The sequence below is a fragment of the Vanessa tameamea genome, chromosome 19, assembly GCF_037043105.1.
Source record: "Vanessa tameamea isolate UH-Manoa-2023 chromosome 19, ilVanTame1 primary haplotype, whole genome shotgun sequence".
Taxonomy (NCBI): domain Eukaryota; kingdom Metazoa; phylum Arthropoda; class Insecta; order Lepidoptera; family Nymphalidae; genus Vanessa; species Vanessa tameamea.
Window position 1 is genome coordinate 4,985,710 of NC_087327.1, and position 22,004 is coordinate 5,007,713.

Here is a 22,004-nt window from a genome sequence, read left to right on the forward strand (position 1 = left end):
ATCTTCATGATATATCAGTAACGATTGAACGCAAACTTAATTCAAATTAAATAACAAAATTGTTTTAATGTATATTCATATTAAAATAAATTCGAAAACAAATAACGGCATTCCATATATAATTATGTTATATTATATTTAAAAGATAATCAATTATTATTTAAAAAATAAGATATCATTTATTATTATATCATTATTTATATTGTTTAATATAATAAAAAATACTTCTACATAGTTATTTTCTAAATATTTACACGAATACAACTTTACAAGATCATGTTTTTTAAGAAAATCTCTGAAAGATGTTTTCTTTGGCTCCTATATACTATGTACACAATCCATATGTCTTAGAAACTAACTAACACGTCTGTTTCAATACAAGTCAATAGTCTAACATTTTTTTGTGAATAGCATAGAATGTGAAGTCGAGCCTAGGTCTTGTTAATACGATAAATAAGGGCCTCGCTGAAGCTTTGAACTCAAAATATTATCCAAACAGAAACTATATAAACAATTTGGTTGTGTTAACAAAATCAAAAATATTGATTTTCAGATGTAGGCTTTTTAACAATAGATATATATAGGTTCTGTAACAAAAATATTCTACAAATTACTATATTGTATTATTTGGGCATTTAAAGGTTTTGACCATATGACCTAGAATAATAAACTTAACTCTTTTTTTAAAATGACATAAGGGGTTTACACTATGTAGTACAATCTGAGACGTCATTGAATTTTGAATTCACGATTGACACTTGACTGACAATTTGACAAATGACAGTGTAACTGTTAATTGTTATGTATATGACAAAAGTGTTCATTGTTCAATTTCAGTGGTAATTAGTAATAATTAATTCTTAGGGCTATTTAATTATTTACCTTATATTTTTATTTATTAAATACTTTCTCTATTCGATAAAGATATAATAAAGTTTTGATCTATAGACTGTTAAATTTTAACATATATTTCTTGAAAATTATCCTAAAAATATTATTGTCGTATATCGTTAAACATGGCTGATGATATAGTGTTCGAGTTATTACATTCAGAAATTATTAACTACGCTTTAGAACCAAAAAGTACGAATGGTAGTAAGGTACGTTGATATAAATATTAAAACTATTAAATATAATTTATGTTCCTTACTTATTTAATGCATATTTGACAAATATATTACAGGAGGTAGATTTGTCTGTAGTGGAATACATTGGTTTTGCAGCTGGTTATAAAATAATGGAAAGGCTAACAAGAGAATGGCCAAGGTTTAAAGATGAATTGGACACAATGAAGTTCATATGTACAGATTTTTGGACATGCATTTATAAAAAACAGATTGACAACTTAAGGACAAATCACCAGGGTGTATATGTCCTACAAGATAATGCTTTTAGATTTCTTACCAATTTCTCAAATGGACATCAATATTTGGAATATGCACCTAGGGTAAAAAAAACTTTTTGTCTTTTAGTGTGAATTATATACATTATCGCAGAAAATTTGTATAAAACATCAATATATACAATTGTTTTTGTTATTCAATTAAAGATATTTTTTATTCATATTGTGAATTATATTTATGTTTCAACTTTAAATTTTATAGAACAAAGTGTTAGTTATTTTAAAAAATAGTTTATATATTATAACAGATACAATAAACATATATAAAAGTATCAATAAATTCAAACAAATGTTAAATTTTTTACTAACACAGTTTTTTTTTTTTTACAGTATGTGGCATACACATGTGGCTTGATAAGAGGGGGTCTGGCTAATCTCTGCATTAACAGCATTGTGACCGCTGAAGTACAATCAATGCCATCTTGTAAATTTCATATACATGTCCAAAGAACTTAAACAGATTAATAAATCATTTTAATATATGTACTAGTGTTATTAAAATAATTGATATTTTAAGTAGAATTGTTTATTACATTTAAATTAGACAACATAGTATTGTATACTAATAATTATTATTTGTAATTAAATTATATTCCTTTCTGATACTGAAATAAAAAAATGCAGTTATACATTGTAATAAAAAATTAACATGTAGGATTTTTCCAAGATGATGGTTTGGCATTATCATAAATTGTAACAAGAGTCATCAATACACCAATATAACACAGAACCACAGTTGTTCCATACAGGATCCTGTCACTTAAACCACCTTTTAGCCAAATTGGTTTTCCATTTTCACACTGCAATATTAAGAAATTATATTTAATATGAAAATAAAATGAAGTATTACTCAACATTTTTTTTGTTTTGCTGTTGTGTGTTTTTTTGAATAATATATTAAAACTCGAGTTAGGCTATATATATAACATTGCAATTTAAAATACAAAATATTCTTTATTATCTTGAATTTCTGTTTATCATAAAAAACAAATACAAGAAATGGCTTTGACAAAAATTTTACCAACTTGAAAATCTGCTTGAAGTTTTCTTAATTTCACAAGTGTAGATTGATGTTTGATTGGTGTAGTAGAAATTCCATGAAAGAAATATCTCGATGTTCTCTAGAATGATTAGATTTCAATTACCTAAATATACATACAATAATATAATTCTTGATTGGATCTCATTTTTATTACAAAACTTACTTTTGTAAATTGTAACATAATTGTTCTAATATTTTCCTGCTTTCCTGCTTTTTCCTGGTTGTTTTTCGAACTTATTAATAATAATTATGTGTATGTATATTTTACTAGTAAGCAGTGTCACCGTAACATTTAGGTAAAAAATATGTATTTATTATTTTTCAGACATTAATTCAACATTTGAATTAAGAATCGCCACCAAGTAGGTAGAAAACTTGGAAAGCTAAATAAAAGCTTCTCTGCCGTTGCACACGACAAATTCAGGTTTATCTCATGATACTTTTAATAAGTTAAAATATTAGTGTTCATAAAAAAATAGCTTCTTTTCATTTTGGTTTTCACCCAACATAATTGACAAAGCGCGTAAACATCAATTACTTTTATTAATTAGTTTTAATAAAATAAAATTAACAAATATAATCTAATTTGTATTTTTGTCTATCTTTACTTTTAGCCGTTTCATTCGCACTAAGATATCTTGTAAGAACGAGTGTAGGAGCCTCCGTGAGTGAATTGTGAATACTATATTTTTCGTAATAAGTTTCTTTAATTTGGAAACTACTGAGAAATAATTTAAATAAATAAAAAATCCTACAATCCCAAATAGTAATAGGTCTATTACTAAATAAATCGTAGGATTTTATAAAATACGACTTATACGTTTAAAACGTTAATATTTTGGCCGAAAACAGTACAAACCACAGTTTGAGATTTATTTACTGCTTAAATCTAGTTTCAAATTATAATGTAAAGGATCGGTCCAAGCGATCACTAATGATACTCTGTTAATGTATTCAACTTACTACTTGTCCACGTCTATTTTTTCTTATGCGTTCTTCTCTATATCTTATAAAATCTAAAAAAATATATTTTATGAGAATTAGGTATATACTATACTGTATAGGACTATTCCTATACAGTATAGTATTTACCTAATAATAAGGTAGAATCGTAAAATAATAAATGATAGAATAATAAGGTAGATGTGCGACAAGCTACAAGGGTCAAATAAATAGAATTAACGTAACTGTTTATTTGTTCAATTTTTTCAAACTAAAAATGTCTGCTGTGTTGTAGTAACTAAGGTAGATGAGGTGTTTTTAGTTTTTTGAGACCTACATTTCGTTTGTACTTACAAAGTTTTTGTAATTCTGATGATTGATCAACTGGCAGCCATTGTTTGAAAAGTAGGTTCTTTTATTATCTAAGTTACTAATTACTATAATAAGATAAACATAAAAAAATGTAAATTATTTAAGATTTTACGCTTACTTAAAATCATTATTAATAATATTTCGATGGGCACCATCACTAGTCTCATCACATTATAAATATTGATAACGAATTATTAGAAAAATAAAAAAATCATTGAATATAATATAAAATAAATAAACTTTCGTAATCGAATATATAAATATTTTTATAATATACTACATATATTATTCAACATTCTAAATAAGGAACCTAAAAATAGTTTTTTTTTCTTTTGTTTAATTTAACAAGAACATGTAACGTAATATTTTTTCGGTTTTAGTAATATTTTTATCTATAAAAAAACATTATTTTTAAAAAAGTTTGGTTTTTGGAAAACAAAGATAATAGTTTAACCGTTAAAAAGATATTCTGACATATAATGTCACCATAAATTACTATTCAAAATAGTCTATAGTCTATAACGAAAACTTTCTGACGCATACTTTTTGATTGGCGCTCTTTTACTTCGTGCTTCCTTCATTCGCTCCGCTCTTTCAATTTTACAGAAAATGGCTACCGAAGAATTGGTGACTGAGCAGTTTCAATTTTTAGGTATAGAAGTATCGAAAGAAGTTTTAACCAAATGTGAGTAACCAACTAGTCGTCTAAAGATGTTTTACTCAACACCGAAGCCTCTTACTAACTTCCCCTACAGTAAAAAGTTAGTTGTTGTTAGTAAAGCTATAACGCTATGAAATTATGTTCAAGGTTGTTCTGTTATTCGTTTCTTTCAAGGTGTAAGTCTGTGTACAGAATATAATGTAGACGCCGAAAGTTTTATTGAACAATGGATGGCATTCAGTTTAACTACATTAAATGGTGCTTCGCCAACTTTAGAAAACTTGGAATTACTCGCAAAAAGGGAATTTTCCAAACGTTCGGCAAGTCGGTCTAACGCTCTTGTTAATGAAGTTACACATTCAAGTACCGGCGCAAGTTTGACTGTTTACGGCGCACCCGCAACTATTCCGTATCCTTTTTACAACTTTTCCACGTGTTTATTTTAAATGTTACTTTTTAATTGTTATTCTAACGTTCGTGTCGGTTACAAAACTTTTTTGTCATAAGGTTAAGTTACTGAAGTATGTATTATCAATTTTGTTGTATAATGCCAGCTGGAATACTAGTACTAGTAATAATTCTTAACAAATCAGATCAGAAAATGAAGTCCTGTCAAATTATATGAGTACTACCCCAAAGGTATGTAGAATATATTTTTAAAGAATTTGTTGAATATTTTCCTTAATAATTTTATTATAATTGGAAACTTAAATACATGAACTATAAATGCATTAATTATTATAATTTATTGAATAAAAATTGCAGTTTATTTGCTATTAATTATATTATTTAAATTATTTGTTTTTATAAATAATAACTTAATTATTTATTTAAAATAACATTATTATGTTATAACATGTAACTGAACAATTTATCTGCAATGAATTATTTTTTTTATAATGATTATGTTTATATTAAACATCAAGACAACACTAACTGCGAGTATTCCGGAATTCTTCAAGTTACTGTTGGCAGTCGATGGGTATAAATCTAGTGGTGCAGTGCAGTCCTGTGACTAGATCTACACTCATTGATTGCTGCCAGAACTATCTGCAGAGAAGACAAGGATAAATAAAAAATATTGAACATTTACATCTTTTCTGCTATGAATACAAATCAACAGACATCTAACATAGCCTAAGAATTTTATTTTAATGCTGAATTTTCTACATTAAAATTTCTACATTTTTGTGCTTTCATATTGATGGTGTTTATTTATTATACTTTTGCAAATAAAACAAACCAATAATAAATCAACTAACTATTTAATAAATATTTTTTCTATAATGTTTTATTTTAAAATTAAGCTTTGTAAGTGAAATTGATTTGAAAATAACAAATTTTGACTTGATGATTTTTGTGGGCGAGTTTGCTTCTGGTTCATGTAAATTCAACATCATGACTAGATCCATACTCGTCTGCAGCCATCAACTCAATCTACTGCGATTTGGAAAACATTTTAAATTTACCTATAGTTTTTAAGATGTGTAAATGCATTTTTTTTATGTTTTTTGCTTACTTAAATACAGTCCAGCATTAACATAAATTAAATTTATATAAAATTGTTTTGTCAATACAAACTTTTATATCATATTCGATCATAACTTTTTTTTTTAAATGTCAAAAATACCCCATAAAATAATCTTGAGATGCTGTGTCAATAAAATACTTATTAATACATTATTTCAGAGAATTAAAACTGAGAAAATAGAACAAGGCAAAAGTCATAACAATGAATTACATCCCGCTACATACTCACCAAATGTGTAAGTTTATTTTTTTGAAAATTCACATACATTCGTTATAAAACATGTACTGTGTGAATTATTGTTATTGTTAATTATCTAACACAAGATACCAATCCATAGAGTTTAGATCAAGTATGATCTTACAAGGATATAATATTTTAACTTGGTCATATCAGTAGTCTAATTTAAAGCATTGACTGTGCAACATAGTTGCTTATATAAACCTTACTGTGATGCATTTTCTGGTATAAGTTATACATATATTGGTTTAGTAGTTTATTTCAGTTAGGCATTATAGAAAAAGTCCCATTTATTATATATATTATAACAAATAAACTATAGCTTAGTATATTACTTTGTTGAATAAATGAGTCCTGTCATCATAATAAGTTATTCATTAAGGTAAAATAAACTTGTATTAATTTTTTTCTGCATAAAAGCTAATATAATATGTTTTTCTCCAATTATTAGCTTTCAAGAGTCGAATAATTACGATGTAGCCGTGTTTTGTCAACTTCGTTTTTGTTTAAATATAGTTACGTTTTTTTTAACTTGTAGATTAGATCGTGGGTGAAGATTACGTCATCAAAAAACCACGAACTATTTGTATTGATGATTTCTTGCCTTATTAGGTATTTCATATTAACGCTCTTAGCGTATTATTATAAATACTTGCTCGTTTTATTTCGTATTGAAAATCCAATACGTAGTTGTTTCGAGAAAGTTATAGAACTTTTCAAGGATGACAAAATAATTGTATTTGACTACTTTGTAATTTTTGCAAATGTCCCAATATTATATCTACATATTAGAACAACAGTGCGATTCTATTAGAAATCTGGTATCTCAGTCGTGAAGTGTTGACAAAAAATGATGATACGAAATTTGGATACGTGTATCCTATAAATTTTATAATTGTTATAGATATAAATTTTCTCACTGCCATGTAATCATATTTTGACAGTTCACGCTCGAGTTCTGCGATGAGTTCCGAGTTTCTTCTTACAGAATACCTTTACTGCAATGTTTTTCAACTCAATTATTATGTTAACTAGTGATGGTATAAACATGGGTTGTTCCTACGGATATCGGGTTGTACCGAATACGAATAATCAGTAAAATTCTTATCGTATGTCTAAAGGAATATTCCAAAAGATATTTTTACACTCTTCATATTAAGTTTTGTTGTATGTAGTAATATTATTGCTTGTTAAATATACTTACATGTATTTGTACGAGTGTAATGCAGCTACGAACCCATAACCATACAGTTAATCTTTCTCCATATATATCTCAAACGAACTAAAAATGTGTAATTGTCTAAATAGTGAATTAAAAAGACTTTAGAACTTACTGTAAACTTACATTTTCAAGACTTATGCTATTAGTCACCTTAAGGTCAAAGTTTGTATATTTCATTACAATTACAAAATGAATAGTTACATTATAAATATATGTATTCTGACGATCATTAGCTGACGAGTTGTCGATGCGTTTTCATCTATATAAACAAAAAACCTGTATTCGATCGTAAGAGTTCCTGCATCTGGAGCCTATCCTGAGTGTAGAATCAGGTCTTTCTCATAAAAATGATTGTCATCAGATCTGAACCAACACGTATAATTTCAACTCATAGAATTAAAGAAAATCATTCTAATTCATCCTGCAAGATTAGAATTCAACAAACGAACATAAATTACAGTTAAAAAGCCTGTAAAAAATATATGTCGATCTATATATATGTTTTCCTTTTGGCTAAAGTTTATTAATATTATTTTTACACGTTTTGTATTAAATTCAGTTATTTATTTATTTATTTGATCACCAACAAAGTACACACTGATACATGACAGCACACAGTTCATAAAATAAAAAATAAAAGAAGTGGTACCTCGATTACAGGTGATAACTGCATGAACAGTAAGGCAACATATACATTAAAGCACAAAAAAAAAAACAAATAAAAGACATTTTATTTACAAGTTGCATGTAATGACTATAAGTGACAATATGTAAACAAAACTAAAAATGTTTAGGTGCGTTGAACATAGGGAGAACATATGTATAGGGATGCGCTCGTTTATACTTCTGAATAACAATGTTCCTTCTTTCTGGAAGAGTCTTTAAAAATTTTGCACTGCGCTGTGTTTTAACACCGTACCTCAGGAACATACACTGCAATAAAACACTGAAGTCTGTAATGCATGAGTTACAACTTTTAATTACTGTCAAGTCACTCTCACCCGTTACTAAAGATAGGACAGGGAAGATCAAGAGTAGAATATGGATACGACATTCAATAACCAATAATTACAATTTTTAGTGATAATTCGGGCAAATACACTTCACGGACGAATCAAGGATCCGTTGTACATTCATATGGCGATGAAAAATTGTTATCTGCAATAACCTCGCCGACCGGAGTTAATGACTTGTTGGAATTGAATATATCGCAAGTGCCAAATGATGATGGAGACGTGTATACTAAAGCGATGTAAGTTGAAACTTTGACTTCTCATTTAACAATTATCGAGTTATATTAATTGTGTTTTGTGTAATTGGAGCGGAAATTAATTTTGGGCCATTAGCATTCGTGTACGTAAAGTTGGTACGCAAAGTATCTTAACTACTTATATATAACTTTGTGTTTGCGTATAAATAACTTTGCGTTATGTATTTAATAGGCAGATAATAATCTAGGAAACTTATGATCTGTCTTCCATAAATAATTATAATTTGTATTTATTTTTGTTTAATGCATAATAGCTGAAATAACAAAGAGCATATTTGTTGATATAAACCGGAAGCCATATTCATTAACAGGTCATCTAGTACTTTTTTATCTATAAATAATTTTATTTACATAATATAAATTAAATAATAAATTTGTAATAACAAAGACTCTGGTACACGCCGGACGAAAGCGGTCTAGTCTGCCGTCCCTAAAAGTCCTATCCTGGGGACACGTGTCCCCTTGGCTATACAGTAAATATGCGACGGCTTATACCTACTTCTTGCAGTGCGTATCTTTATGGGCAATGTTCACTTACCATCAAATGACCGTTGGCTTGTATTACTTTAAAAACAAATGTCTAACTTTTATTCAAGGTTCGGCTTTGAATTGCTCCATGAAAAAGCCAGTACTTTCGATAACCACATCAGATATTTGTCGCAGTGTATAATGAAGAAGAATGGTTTTACTGAATCGTCTTCGGTGAGACATAAAACCCAGGTAAGATATGATTATGTTAGTGACCGTTATATATAATTTAAATCATTTAAATTCTTAAATCATTAAAGTTTCCTAAAATATTTACAGACAGAAGTATTCGTAGCAGGTCGCATAGAATGTGATGCGGATGCGAGACTCAACTCTAAAAGTGTTGTTCTACAAGGAACATGGGAAGATTCTCTTAGTCAGGCTGTATCTGTTGATTTAGATGGGTAAGAACAATCAAACATTGAGTAAAAATGTAGAAAATTAAAAAAATAACAGTATTTCATACAATAATAATGCCCCAAGGAAAGGTGAGATAATGTTTTCTCAATGCTTATAAGACAATAATATCACAATCTTGCCATACGAAGCAAAACACTATATATAAACTATCCGAAAAAAAAGGCGTATATGCGTTATAAAATTATTTTCTCAATTTTTTTTCTGTATTTTTTCTTCTAAGTTAATTCCTTTACTTTTTCCTTTTTTTCCTACACTTATAAGTTAATATCCTATTTCACTTTATACAAAAGACACATAGCCAAGTATGTACAAATGTAGTTATCATTTATAACCTATACTTTTTTTAAGTCATGTTAAGAATACCTTAGTCTAATAAAAGATACTTGAACTAATCCATTTTGTTAAAATAGACTTAATAAAATAATCTCTGTAAAAGGTACACTTTTGCAATTATCGAAATTATTAACTTTAAGATTTACATCCATTATCAAAATATAATAATTATATTTACAATAGAAAGGTCTCATTGTCTAGCATATAAGGCATGATTAGGTAAAAATATGACCAAATGCGCCTTCTTCACAATTCAAAATAGCTTTAATTCAATGTTGCTAACTTCCTAAGATGCATCCCTTATTGGACGCCAAAAATTTTTTTTTTAAAACTTAAGAAATGATTAATTCTACAGAGCAAAGCAGTATTCGCTCTTCCCTGGACAAGTGGTAGTGATGCGCGGTGTTAACCCGCGGGGAAACAAGTTCATAGCACAGGAAGTGTTCCATGATGCGTCTCGACCCGTGTCCGACCCCAAGGCTGATATGATGAACGCTTTAAAAGGTACAAATAAAGCATTTTCGATAGGAGTCTTCTCCAAAACACACAAACAACAACTGGAATAATATTTTGATAATCCTATTAAGATACTAAACAAAGAATCCTTTTCGAAATATATTCCCGCTATGTAAGACGGATCAATAATCTCTGGTTAAATGCCAAATAATTGTTTATTTTGCGAGTCAACAATTTAATTTAAATCAAACTACATTAATTATGTTAAGGACTAGGTCCCAGGCATTGTTCACAAATGTTGATTTATATTAAGTAGACCTTAAGTAAGTAACACAATTATTAACCAGATTGATATTAGGTACAATGTCAATGGTGGTAGCGACTGGACCATATACAAATTCGAACAACATGGCCTATGAGCCACTTAAAGACTTAATAACATACATCGGGACGCACAAACCTCACGTTGTAATCATGATCGGACCATTTATGGACAGCGAACACGCTAAGATAAAAGATCACTCGATGGCCGAAACTTACAAATCATTTTTTGATAAATTGATTGATAGTATAGCAGAAATTAGTGCAGTGAGGTAAGAAATGTTCAGATAAATACAATATAGCGTAAACAACTTACTTCTAGTTTGTTTATTTTTGCGATAATGTTATCGTAAGAAAAAGATATTAATCGTATTATACACATGTATCTAGTGATATATTCATAACAAGTTATTCAATTACATAAATTTAATGTAAATGTTCGCTAAATGGCATATTCATGTAAGCTAAAATTTCAGTTATCGACTAATGTTTTGAGGAATTACAAAAATCATTTTTCTTAGAAGTTCAATACATACTTAAATAAAAATAAGATGTCTTTTTAAATTAAAACAACTTAATCAAAGTGATAAATGATTCATGTTATGGAAATTTTCAGTCCTTTTACAAAGATATACATCGTATCGAGTTCTAAGGACGCATTCAATGTGAACATCTACCCTACTCCAGCATACAGCAGCCGTCGAAAGCACCCCAACATACACTTTCTACCAGACCCGAGCACTCTAAATATTAACGGTATTATTGTTGGATTAACCAGCACAGATGTTCTCATGCACATCAGTCAAGAGGAGATTTCATTGTAAGTTTTCATTTAAAAACCAATATTTTAGAATAAGTTATATGACAAGAAACAAATTTGTCATTTCAGTCAATTTGTCATGTCATTAATTTCTCATTGATTACCTGTGTAGGAGATATTTTAGTGTCCAAGTGTTGCGCAGCCAATGATGCACTATTCTTTTACTGTAATAGTCCAATGGGACCGCTATCGCACACGTCCAAAGAGAAACCAGTCAAATCATCTAGAAGTGGTGTGAATGGTGAATGAATGAAGTGACTGATGGGGATTGTAATAAAACCGTTTCTTCTCAAAAAAATAAACTTATACTGCTGGTAGCCGTAAATTTGTAGAGAAAGACAAAATCAATAATAAATATATATATAAAATAATGTTAACTTATTCTAAATTTGTATAATGGATTATGTTTGCCATATCGTCGAACATAATATATACAAGAAAGTTGACGATTAAAAAAAAATACACATTGCAGAGGTATGGGCGGCGACAAGCTGGCGCGCCTGGCGGGCCACGTGTGCGCGCAGCAGAGCTACTGCCCGCTGTGGCCGGCGCCGCTGGCGGCCGACGCGGCGCTGTGGGCGGCGCACGCGCAGCTGCCCGCCGCGCCGCACGTGCTGCTGCTGCCCTCCAACTTTAGATACTTCGTTAAGGTGATTCTTACATCGGATTACCATCGGACCGGGTATCGGAACTAACGGCATAGAATTTGAGGGTTAAAAACTTTAATGTGAAATAAGCAAATATTATATTAATACAAATATATTGCAGGAAGTGAATGGATGCGTCGTTATAAATCCAGAACGCTTAGCGAAGGGCGTCGGAGGCGGTACCTTCGCCCGCTTACTGATTACACCGGATATGAACCCTCCTGGAGGTGTTGCGGCTCAGATTGTCCGGATTTAAATTAGTCTTACTTATACAAATTAAATAGGAATGTAATATTAAAATAGGCTGTTATGATAATATATTTAGTTTTTATTCAATAAACAATTCTTACATTTAAAACCACCTGTATTTACTGTTAAAGAAAAAATAAACCATTCGTAGCATGTTTTTGAGATACGAAAAAGTGAACATGTTTTACACAAACAATTTATGCTGCATATATGATGTCGTTGAGCGAAATGATGCCGCCTGGTCCCGAGCGCAGAGCGATCTGAAGGCCCATGCGTGGCGCACTGCCTGTTATTTTACGTACTTCTGGACTTTCGATTTGACGGTAACTGTTAGAGAACGTCAGTTATTATGTTTACAAGAAAAAAAAATATTGTTTTTGTATACATAACATGCAGAAATAACATTTTTTATGTAAACTGAATAAAAAAATGATCTTTGTTTTTTGTTTCCAAAAATTTTAAATGTTAATCTTAAATGACGAGTACAGACTTACCGTTTTAAAGTCTCCAGCGGTTCTGTTTTTGTATTACGTATACCGGTTTCTGGATCAATCGTAGTTAGAAGACATCTAAAATCAAATTTTATTGTATATTTCCTACATACATGTAGTACACATATTCGTTACAAAGTTAAATTAAATTTAAATTGAACCTGGTGCAGGGTTTGATGACTTCGAAAATATTTTCACCGATTTTTATGAATTTCCAATCATCCTCTTCGTACGGCTTGGCGCCAGTCAGTACGAAGTTTGGTCTAAAGTTGCGTGGGGTCATACGAGAACCATCTAACCTCGTGTTGAGATCGTCCACTGAAGCTTGGTTTATTAAATGAAAAGGCACTTCATCTGGTAGAGCACCCTAAAACCGATAATTAATAAATAAAAAATTTTAGTTCCTATATAGCATCATTTTATTAATAAAAGCAAGCGACGATTCAATTTTTTTTGTTCAGTATCTAGTATTTTATACGTAGCGATAGATAGGTACATATATATATTAAATATCCTACCGTATCATTCTTTGTGAATTTAAAGTATTTGTTGATAGAATTGCTCCATTGGCGACTATTTTGCGATGCGTAGTAAACGAGTCTAAAGCTAATTGCTGTTTTATCGAGCAACCTAAAATATAAACGTTGGTTATTAATGTTATTGAAAACAGAGTATTTTGTAACAGGATCCAGTGGCTTTTGGTACTAATTGATCAAATAATGAAATTAAAAATCTTAGTCAAAAATCACGCCTTAGTTTAATTTTAAGTTTTTATTTAAAATAAATATTCATACATGTAATTAAAAATTTTAAATTGTAATCTACAATAATAACTTACCTAGAAAACCATTCGCTTGCTTCCCAACCACAGTCGTACACAGGAACCGTAACGCCCCATACTGTAGCCGGCTTTGGTGTTTGGAGCGCTATTACCTTTTATATCAATAGGTAACTTGCAATAAGTAAGTTATAATCAATTACACGTTCGTCTTAAAATACTTATTAAATTAAGTCAAACAAGAACTCATATATTGCGATTATTAAATTTAAAAATCATATATTAGGAGGAGGGAGTACTATTTTTACATAAGTATCGTAATTTGTATTAAAAAATAACTTATCAACAAACCTCAGCCAAGTTGATGTCAATAGATTCCATACCATTGCAATTCAATGTAAGAATTGAACTCCTGACCTTTGTTTGCACGAGCAATAATTCAGGATGCGCTCTGGCAGTTATAAAGTTGTTTTTATCGTCAACGACCATAAGAACTCTATAACAACACACTAGCATTAGTAATCATGATTGCCCCAGAAATCGTGATCACGTAAAATATTTTATTTACACACCGATCTCGCAACCAGCCGTCTTTCAGTCCTAAAATTGTACATTCAGCTTTACTGAGTATGATCGGACCACAAGATTTTATTGGGTACACATAGAGATCTTTCAAAGTCCCAACTTCGTTCCATACTGTTGGTAATTGCGGTTTCTGATACACTTGGTACATGCTATAGGCGCAATACGCGCCCCCGATGACGCCTGCAGTAGCAACTGCTGCTGTTAAATAAGAGCCTGTTGAAAGAACACATACTTTATTAAATGAAAAAATAATAATATTAATATTTAGTCACTTTAACAACATAGTTCGAATTTTAACCTTTTTGGTATCGTTATTGTATAAAAATAAACAAGTGGTCATAATTACCGAGATACCTACATGATATGAGTATGTCATGGATCGAATTTGAATTTTACTAGAATACTACCTATAGATTTGTATTTTAATTAAAATTTAATTTATTTTAATGGTTCATTTTGCTTAGCAAGTAAAATATTACTTAATTCAAATTTCAATATTGATTAGTTATTATTCTTATCTGATTTGTCAACAAAACTATCTTAAATAGGAGAAGTATATAAGCGAACACTAATCGATTTTAAGCCTCACGTTAATTAAACAAATAACTAACAAATAAGTTAAATAATATAAATAAAACTAACCTTGCATAGACATGATGTTTTTTAAATCAAAATCGTTAATTGAATGTAAATGATTTTGTCTGCTGCGTCGTAGAAGCTGTACTGATAAGTGATATCAATAAGCAACATTACCAACGGCAATAATAAGTCTCCCATATTTCTTATTGGTAAAATGTGTAAAGTAAATCAACAAGGTAACACTATTTGTTTTTAATATACGATAGCTGAAAAAAATCCTACGAAAATAAAATAAAAATATATGTGTGAAAATGATGTATAAAAAAGTTTTTTTTTTTAAATAATTTTCTCACATACATATAATAATAATTTCTGAATTTACATATTACAAATAAGCATAATAGAGAAACATTACATTAGGAATAAAACGATGTGTATCAGAAGCTCTTCACAAACGGTCAATGGTTATTGTAATTTAGCTTATTGGTCATTTAAATAAATAAATATTGGACAACATCACATACATTACTCTGATCCCAACGTAAGTAGCTAAAGCACTTGTGTTATGGAAAATCAGACGTAACGACGGTACCACAAATACCCAAACCTAAGACAACATAGAAAACTAATGAACTTTTTATGCCGGAGAAGGACGGCAGCCGAGATGGTCAACGACCTTCCTCGTTGTCTTAAATACTCAGGAACGATGCAAAAATCTTCATTAAAGTAAAGTGATTCCTGTCACCAGTGGAAGCTGGTGGTTTTTATATGGCATTCTTGCAACCAATCCACGCGGTCAAGATTTACACAGTAATTATTTTAATTTCATATTTGTATATACATTTAAAGGCGGAAGTGTGGCATTATAATAAAACGCCTGATTTGTAGAGAGCAGTATTGTGGAATGCAATGGATGTATAAATGAAAATGAGTGTTTATTTAGATAAATGTTTCGGGTATATATACAAATGTTTCGGTAGCAAAAACGACCCCTTCCAAAGACTCTAATGTTTCGAATAAGCAGTTTTTTTGTGCAGCAGCGCTTGGAGTAACCTGTGGAGTTATTTACGACGTAATGATGGCGTGCAGATGTTGTATACGCTTGGAGTGGCTATCTAGTGGCTAGCGTCGTGACGACAAACAGATGTGCTGCTACATACATATTTAAGGACTTTATGTCAATAATTCTTATGTAAATAAAATTAGGAACTCAGGAACTAAATACTTACTTATTAATAGCCGAACAATGTAACTTTTTCCAATTAAAAATATAATTATGCATGATTTACTGCAGAGAAGTATTAACTAACTTGTTCAATAGTGTAATTACAATAAATTGCATTTAAACATTGATAAGTGCTAACCAACCATCCCATTATAAGAGGAAAGATGAAACTAACTCAAAACTATATTATATGGGATTGTTAAATTAAAAATACTGTTCCAACAATATATCTTATATTTATTTAAGTAAAATAAGTCTTTATAATTAATGTGTTATTATTACTAATTCAAAAAATAAAATAAACAAGTATTAATAATGTATACAAGCAACAAAAATATAAAAAAATGGTAATGACATATTAGATTTATGCAGCATATATTGTGTCGTTAACTGAAATAATTCCACCAGGTCCGGAGCGCAGCGAGATCTGCAGACCCATGCGTGGCGAGTTGCCAACTGATATACGAACTCGTGGATCTTCGATTTGACGGTAGCTGTTGTAAATGAAGATTATTTTTTTACGTTTTTTGGTATGTTAAGTAAGTACCCCACTGTAATTGTCCCACTTTTTGGCTAAGGTCTCCAAACATGTGGCAGTACTTCATTAAAATTAAACACATGCAGGTTTTCTCACAATGTTTTCCTTCACCACCGAGCACGAGATGGATTATAAACACAAATTAAGCATATGATAACTCGACGATACTTACTTTAATCAGAAATATCATTAGTTTTCTATCTTTGTTAGTCTAAAATAATACATATGTCAAATGGATTTTTTTTTTGGCTTTGTTACGTTATTCATTCAGATTTATTCGCTTTAGTATGGTCAGTTATATGTACGAGTACATTCGTAGCGGATTGTATAAACTGACTTACTTTTTTAATGTTTCCAGAGGCTCTGTTTTTGCATTTCGCACGCCGGTTTCTGGATCAATCGTTGTTAGGATACATCTAAAAAATTAATTCGATCTTAATTTATTTGAATACATATACCTACCAATCCAAATAATTCTATAGGACTTCACATCAATCAGTATCAATAGTAATCATTGAAAGTTGGTCATCACAAAACTTCTCTACAAATATTGTAGCTAGGAATTTCACAGTTTTTACAACCTAGACATTAAGATCATTTTAGTATTAAATCTTCGTGTTTTTTGTAAAATATTTTTAATAATAAGGACATTCGTAATTATGATTTTATACAACTTATTTAAGCTTTATCGTTGGTCACTCTCATTATCCATTAGGCAGGGTAGGCAAAAAATAGAAATAAGACTGTTAAAGACAAATACTGCTCTTATTTAAAAAGTAAATATATAGTTTAGGCATATAGTCAAATAAATATGAGTATGAATAAAATGCATAGTGGTAGAAAAATATAATTATTAGGAAGCGGATTCAGCCCCGACGTGCTGAAACCCCACAACTATACAATTGCCCTGTTTCCTTATCAACCAAAGGAACATGCCCATTAAATAATTATCATACCTGTAGGTCTTACAGTTTGGATCAATTGAGATAATAGGTCAGTGTCTAAGTGTCGTATAAGTACAGATAAATATCGATGAAAGATAAATTAAACTTACCTGGTACAAGGTTTGATAATTTCGAAAATATTATCACCGATTTTGACAAACTTCCAAGCGTCTTCATCGTAGGGCTTGGCGCCAGTGAGTACGAAGTTCGGCCTGAAGTTGCGCGGAGTCACTTGACAGCCATCTAGCCTCGTATTGAGATCGTCCACTGATGCTTGGTTTATTAAATTAAAAGGCACTTCATCTGGTAGAGCACCCTAAAACCGATACTAAATTAAAAAATTCAGTTCCTATATCCATTTTATTTATAAAAGCAATCAATTATTAGTATAGCAAGTTTTAGTTTAACATACGCAATAGCTTATAAAATTTACGCAATAGCGTATTTGTGCAATTATTAAATAAAAACTAGTGCTGGGGATTCAAATAGTAAACAATGATAAACATGATTTTATAGCACGCTTATATGTTTATTTATCAACTTAATACAATAAAAATATAAATACCTTACCGTATCATTCTTTGTGAATTTATAGAATTTGTTCGTTGATCCTCTCAATTCGCGACTGTTTTGCGAGGCGTAGTAAACAAGTCTGAAGCTAGTTGCTGTTTTATTAAGCCTAAAATATAAATATTATATAAACAGTACTGCATTATAATCACCATCAAATTATTTGTCTTAAAACTACTAATTCACTATGTAAGTAGTCACTATGTATGTATGTAAGTTACTTAGGATTAAGAAGGAAATATTTTCCATTGTATAAAAATAATAACTTACCTTGAAAACCATTCGCTTGCTTCCCAACCACAGTCGTACACAGGAACCGTAACGCCCCATACTGTAGCCGGCTTTGGTGTTTGGAGCGCTATTACCTTTTATATCAATAGGTAACTTGCAATAAGTAAGTTATAATCAATTACACGTTCGTCTTAAAATCCTTATTAAATTAAGTCAAACAAGAACTCATATATTGCGATTATTAACTTTAAAAATCATATATTAGGAGGAGGGAGTACTATTTTTACATAAGTATCATAATTTGTATTAAAAAATAACTTATCAACAAACCTCAGCCAAGTTGATGTCAATAGATTCCATACCATTGCAATTCAATGTAAGAATTGAACTCCTGACCTTTGGTTGCACGAGCAATAATTCAGGATGCGCTCTGGCAGTTATAAAGTTGTTTTTATCGTCAACGACCATAAGAACTCTATAACAACATGCTAGCATTAGTAATCGTGATTGCCCCAGAAATCGTGATCACGTAAAATATTTTATTTACACACCGATCTCGCAACCAGCCGTCTTTCAGTCCTAAAATTGTACATTCCGCTTTACTGAGTATGATCGGACCACAAGATTTTATTGGGTACACATAGAGATCTTTCAAAGTCCCAACTTCGTTCCATACGGTTGGTAATTGCGGTTTCTGATACACTTGGTACATGCTATAGGCGCAATACGCGCCCCCGATGACGCCTGCAGTAGCAACTGCTGCTGTTAAATAAGAGCCTGAAAAAGTATAGGGAAGTAAATAAATATATAGTAAAATAATAGTGAGCAAATAACTTATGTAAAATAAATTGGTGGTAGGTGAATACTACCACCTCATAATATACTCTTTCTACCGCCAAACAGGTACTTGGTATTGTTGAGTTCCGGTGATTTGCCGGATGAGTGGTAACTGCAGGCATAAAAAACATCGTAGTTCCCATGGTTAGTTACAGCGCCTATGTCTACGGGTGACCATTTCCCATCAGATGGCATATTTGCCCGTCAGTCACGCTATTTTATAAAAATAATCATAATAACAATCCAATAAATTAAAATTATTATTATTCCAAGACTTTGTGTCTAAAACTTTTTAATTTTGTAAATACATATCTTTTTTAATTTAATTCTGATTTAGTTAATCGGAAATACAAATACAGTCTGTGACATAACCAAAATTTTATCCAAATATGTATTTTCCATTAGAGAACTTCATTTCACCGTTTCTTAATTAGTAGTGTTTTTGCCTTTTTGGTACAATGATATAACAGAATATCTAACAAAATTGGATACTTTGAAATAACCTGCACTTTTTTAAAAAAAAATCAAAAAAAGTTGTATTAATGGAAAAATATATTGAATAACTATTTTAGTAGTTGTGGAAATTAAAGGTCTCAGACAAACATACTAACGTAGATACTGCTTATTCTAATCAAATGAGTCTGAAGCGTATCAACAGAAAATTAATATTTAAAAAAATATATGATACGTATATTTACATCTAGCTTATCGAATCAATAAATAAGCGATACATAACAAATACTCTAAATACTAATGATTAACATTGCAAATTTCTTACCTTGAAAAGACATGACGTTCGTAAAATCAAAATCGTAGAATAAAAAGCAATTAATATGTCCGCTGTGTCCTACAAGTAGCACTGATAACAGTAAGCAACATTACCAACAACTACAATAATAACATGCTCTCATATTTAATATGAATGTGTGCTAGTACCTACATATAATTATGTCAACATTTACTTATGTATTTATTTATGCTATTTTACGGATTCGTAACTTAAATATTTTATAAAAAAACTACAATAAATTATATATGGAAATGGAATTTAAAAATATAATTCAACTTTTTTTTAACAAATAATGAATATTATTATTAAAAAATATTAAGTTAGAGTTGTACAACATAGAAAAATAATAGTAGTTGTACTTGTTTAAATGTCATATTGACAACGTCAATTTAATAAAGTCAACGTGTATTCCTGTCTTGCGTGGAATTCGTGTAGACTGTAGAATAGAATTTCAGTACATGAAGATAATACTGTGGTTCTAAAATGTATAGAAGTTATTAATTGATATATTACTATACCATTGCCGAAAGTTAACCTTAATCTTAATGAAAAATTAAATTATAAACTTGCATATATTACAATCATGGTCCTGTTAGGAAATGATGAGGTATATTTTCACGGTGCAAAATTGTATCTTAAATAAATCATTACAAGTTATCAAAGCTGTAAATTTATGTTTTCTTGTTTTTCAGTTTCTAATGGAGCTATCAAAATTATTTCAAAAAGCCAGATCATCTGGATCAGTCACAATGACTATGAAAAGATGTAAGCTTAATAATAATTTGATTAGTGAATTAAATTTGCAAGATATTAATTTACATTTAACACAAAATTACTAATTTAAACTTAATATGACTAATAAAACTCTGTGTTATATCTTAAAATAATTAAGTTTCCTAAACTTCTAGATGATGGTAGAACTAAACCTGAGCCACGAGATGGAACTCCAGTTGTTAAGAATCCAGAATTTAAGTGTCTGGTCAGAGCACAGTCAAGGAGCAAGAAAATATCAACAGTTATAGAGCAGCGGGATGTTGAAAAATTTACTACTGCATATTCAAACCTTCTAAAAACTAGTGTTAATGGGTTAAAACGTTTAAAGAAGCCTAAGAAAAAAGCAATGGCAGCACAATAAATAACCATATAGTGTCAAGAGACTGAAGCAATAGTGATGTGTAAATGAACTTATTGTGGATGTGCCACTGTTTATGCCATACAAGTTGGCTGAGGTCCATTGAAGTATGCTTTTCTCTCTGTGAGATGAAGAGTTGGAGTCTTGCCTGTATGGCTGGTGACTGTGGTGCTTAAGTCACTGACCATCTGTCGATTCTCCTGATTTATATATTAAAGTTTTTAACATTTATCAAATAAATACTGCTGGTTCTCAATTTTTCTGTCATTTTTAATGTAATTTTAATATACCTTATATATATTTTTAAGGGATAAGTTTCTGGGGCTAAATGTTACAATACATTTTATTTGTACAATAAGTTTTAGTATGTATTTATTAAACAGTTTATCAAAATTGCATTTAAAATAACAATTGTAAGGTAAGAATGAAATTAAAGAAGGGTTAAAATATCGTGATTTTATTCTTCACCTTATCATATATATCACAACATGAGACCAATACATAAAATTGAAATACAACATAATTTAACTAAATAGGTTTTCAAAGTATAACATGAAATAAAAAATAGCAATCTTAACATTTTAATTATATATATAAGACACCGCAACAAAATATAGCTGTTTATCAAATGAATTTAAATATATAGGTTATTTTTTTTTTTTTTTGTGTACAAAAATATTTATCAACTATTAATGATTTATTGTATTTAGTTCATTTGCACACAGTCATAACTATTTCGACAGGAATTTAAATTTTGCTTGTATAATCTTTGTTGGGTATTAACAAGGATATCAAGTCTTTCACTACATTCAAATTAGATAAGAAAAAGTGCATATAATAATTAGTATCAT

At 29.9% G+C, this 22,004-nt stretch overlaps 4 protein-coding genes and 1 long non-coding RNA gene across 10 annotated transcripts; 3 read left to right on the plus strand and 2 right to left on the minus strand.

Annotated features, from left to right (window-relative positions):
- Positions 1-860: 860 nt before the first annotated feature.
- On the plus strand, positions 861-20,886 carry Trs33 (TRAPP subunit 33). 2 transcript variants are annotated; one of them, XM_064217950.1, is made up of 4 exons: positions 861-1,100; positions 1,184-1,447; positions 1,733-1,861; positions 20,875-20,886. In XM_064217950.1, the coding sequence occupies exons 1-3, from the start codon at positions 1,017-1,019 to the stop codon at positions 1,856-1,858; spliced, it is 474 nt and encodes a 157-aa protein (XP_064074020.1). In that variant the 5' UTR covers positions 861-1,016; the 3' UTR covers positions 1,859-1,861; positions 20,875-20,886. The 2 variants fall into 2 exon arrangements, with proteins under 2 accessions (XP_064074020.1, XP_026489716.1); XM_026633931.2 differs by lacking the exon at positions 20,875-20,886 and having other exon boundaries at positions 1,733-2,251.
- Positions 2,086-2,772, minus strand: LOC113396122 (uncharacterized). The gene is made up of 3 exons (XR_010309462.1): positions 2,608-2,772; positions 2,428-2,523; positions 2,086-2,202 (listed from the first exon to the last, which is right to left on the minus strand). It is a non-coding gene; the product is annotated as an uncharacterized LOC113396122 (long non-coding RNA).
- On the plus strand, positions 4,285-12,522 carry LOC113396113 (DNA polymerase alpha subunit B). 2 transcript variants are annotated; one of them, XM_026633920.2, is made up of 12 exons: positions 4,285-4,443; positions 4,594-4,828; positions 5,013-5,058; positions 6,109-6,185; positions 8,491-8,661; positions 9,276-9,399; positions 9,487-9,611; positions 10,316-10,464; positions 10,775-11,009; positions 11,354-11,557; positions 12,030-12,207; positions 12,326-12,522. In XM_026633920.2, exons 1-12 carry the CDS (start codon positions 4,368-4,370, stop codon positions 12,458-12,460), a joined length of 1,755 nt encoding a protein of 584 aa, XP_026489705.2. In that variant the 5' UTR covers positions 4,285-4,367; the 3' UTR covers positions 12,461-12,522. The 2 variants fall into 2 exon arrangements, with proteins under 2 accessions (XP_026489705.2, XP_026489707.2); XM_026633922.2 differs by lacking the exon at positions 4,285-4,443 and having other exon boundaries at positions 5,018-5,058.
- Positions 12,608-20,178, minus strand: LOC113396116 (mitochondrial amidoxime reducing component 2). Of its 4 annotated transcripts, none has more exons than XM_064217815.1 (8): positions 20,010-20,145; positions 14,295-14,520; positions 14,074-14,218; positions 13,783-13,877; positions 13,463-13,574; positions 13,106-13,311; positions 12,948-13,022; positions 12,608-12,780 (listed from the first exon to the last, which is right to left on the minus strand). In XM_064217815.1, exons 1-8 carry the CDS (start codon positions 20,020-20,022, stop codon positions 12,651-12,653), a joined length of 1,002 nt encoding a protein of 333 aa, XP_064073885.1. In that variant the 5' UTR covers positions 20,023-20,145; the 3' UTR covers positions 12,608-12,650. The 4 variants fall into 4 exon arrangements, with proteins under 4 accessions (XP_064073885.1, XP_064073886.1, XP_064073888.1 ...); XM_064217816.1 differs by lacking the exon at positions 20,010-20,145 and adding an exon at positions 14,950-15,053; XM_064217818.1 differs by lacking the exons at positions 12,948-13,022; positions 13,106-13,311; positions 13,463-13,574; ... (1 more) ...; positions 14,074-14,218; positions 14,295-14,520 and adding exons at positions 16,991-17,065; positions 17,704-17,909; positions 18,164-18,272; ... (1 more) ...; positions 18,725-18,869; positions 18,946-19,171 and having other exon boundaries at positions 12,633-12,780; positions 20,010-20,178.
- On the plus strand, positions 20,386-21,409 carry LOC113396121 (signal recognition particle 14 kDa protein). Its single transcript, XM_026633932.2, has 3 exons — positions 20,386-20,628; positions 20,714-20,786; positions 20,930-21,409. The coding sequence occupies exons 1-3, from the start codon at positions 20,605-20,607 to the stop codon at positions 21,154-21,156; spliced, it is 324 nt and encodes a 107-aa protein (XP_026489717.1). The 5' UTR covers positions 20,386-20,604; the 3' UTR covers positions 21,157-21,409.
- Positions 21,410-22,004: the final 595 nt, after the last annotated feature.

Excerpts from the sequence above, each read along its gene's own strand:
- LOC113396113 (XM_026633920.2), top strand. The coding sequence starts at position 4,368 with ATGGCTACCGAAGAATTGGTGACTGAGCAGTTTCAATTTTTAGGTATA. Across the intron at positions 6,186-8,490 it reads GCTACATACTCACCAAATGT|TGATAATTCGGGCAAATACA; the intron begins GTAAGTTTATTT and ends TACAATTTTTAG. Across the intron at positions 11,010-11,353 it reads GCAGAAATTAGTGCAGTGAG|TCCTTTTACAAAGATATACA; the intron begins GTAAGAAATGTT and ends GGAAATTTTCAG.
- LOC113396121 (XM_026633932.2), top strand. The coding sequence starts at position 20,605 with ATGGTCCTGTTAGGAAATGATGAG. Across the intron at positions 20,629-20,713 it reads TCCTGTTAGGAAATGATGAG|TTTCTAATGGAGCTATCAAA; the intron begins GTATATTTTCAC and ends CTTGTTTTTCAG. Across the intron at positions 20,787-20,929 it reads CACAATGACTATGAAAAGAT|ATGATGGTAGAACTAAACCT; the intron begins GTAAGCTTAATA and ends CTAAACTTCTAG.
- Trs33 (XM_064217950.1), top strand. The coding sequence starts at position 1,017 with ATGGCTGATGATATAGTGTTCGAGTTATTACATTCAGAAATTATTAAC. Across the intron at positions 1,101-1,183 it reads AAAGTACGAATGGTAGTAAG|GAGGTAGATTTGTCTGTAGT; the intron begins GTACGTTGATAT and ends AATATATTACAG. Across the intron at positions 1,448-1,732 it reads ATTTGGAATATGCACCTAGG|TATGTGGCATACACATGTGG; the intron begins GTAAAAAAAACT and ends TTTTTTTTACAG.
- LOC113396116 (XM_064217815.1), bottom strand. Across the intron at positions 13,312-13,462 it reads AATTCACAAAGAATGATACG|GGTGCTCTACCAGATGAAGT; the intron begins GTAGGATATTTA and ends TATCGGTTTTAG. Across the intron at positions 12,781-12,947 it reads CCGCTGGAGACTTTAAAACG|TTACCGTCAAATCGAAAGTC; the intron begins GTAAGTCTGTAC and ends GTTCTCTAACAG.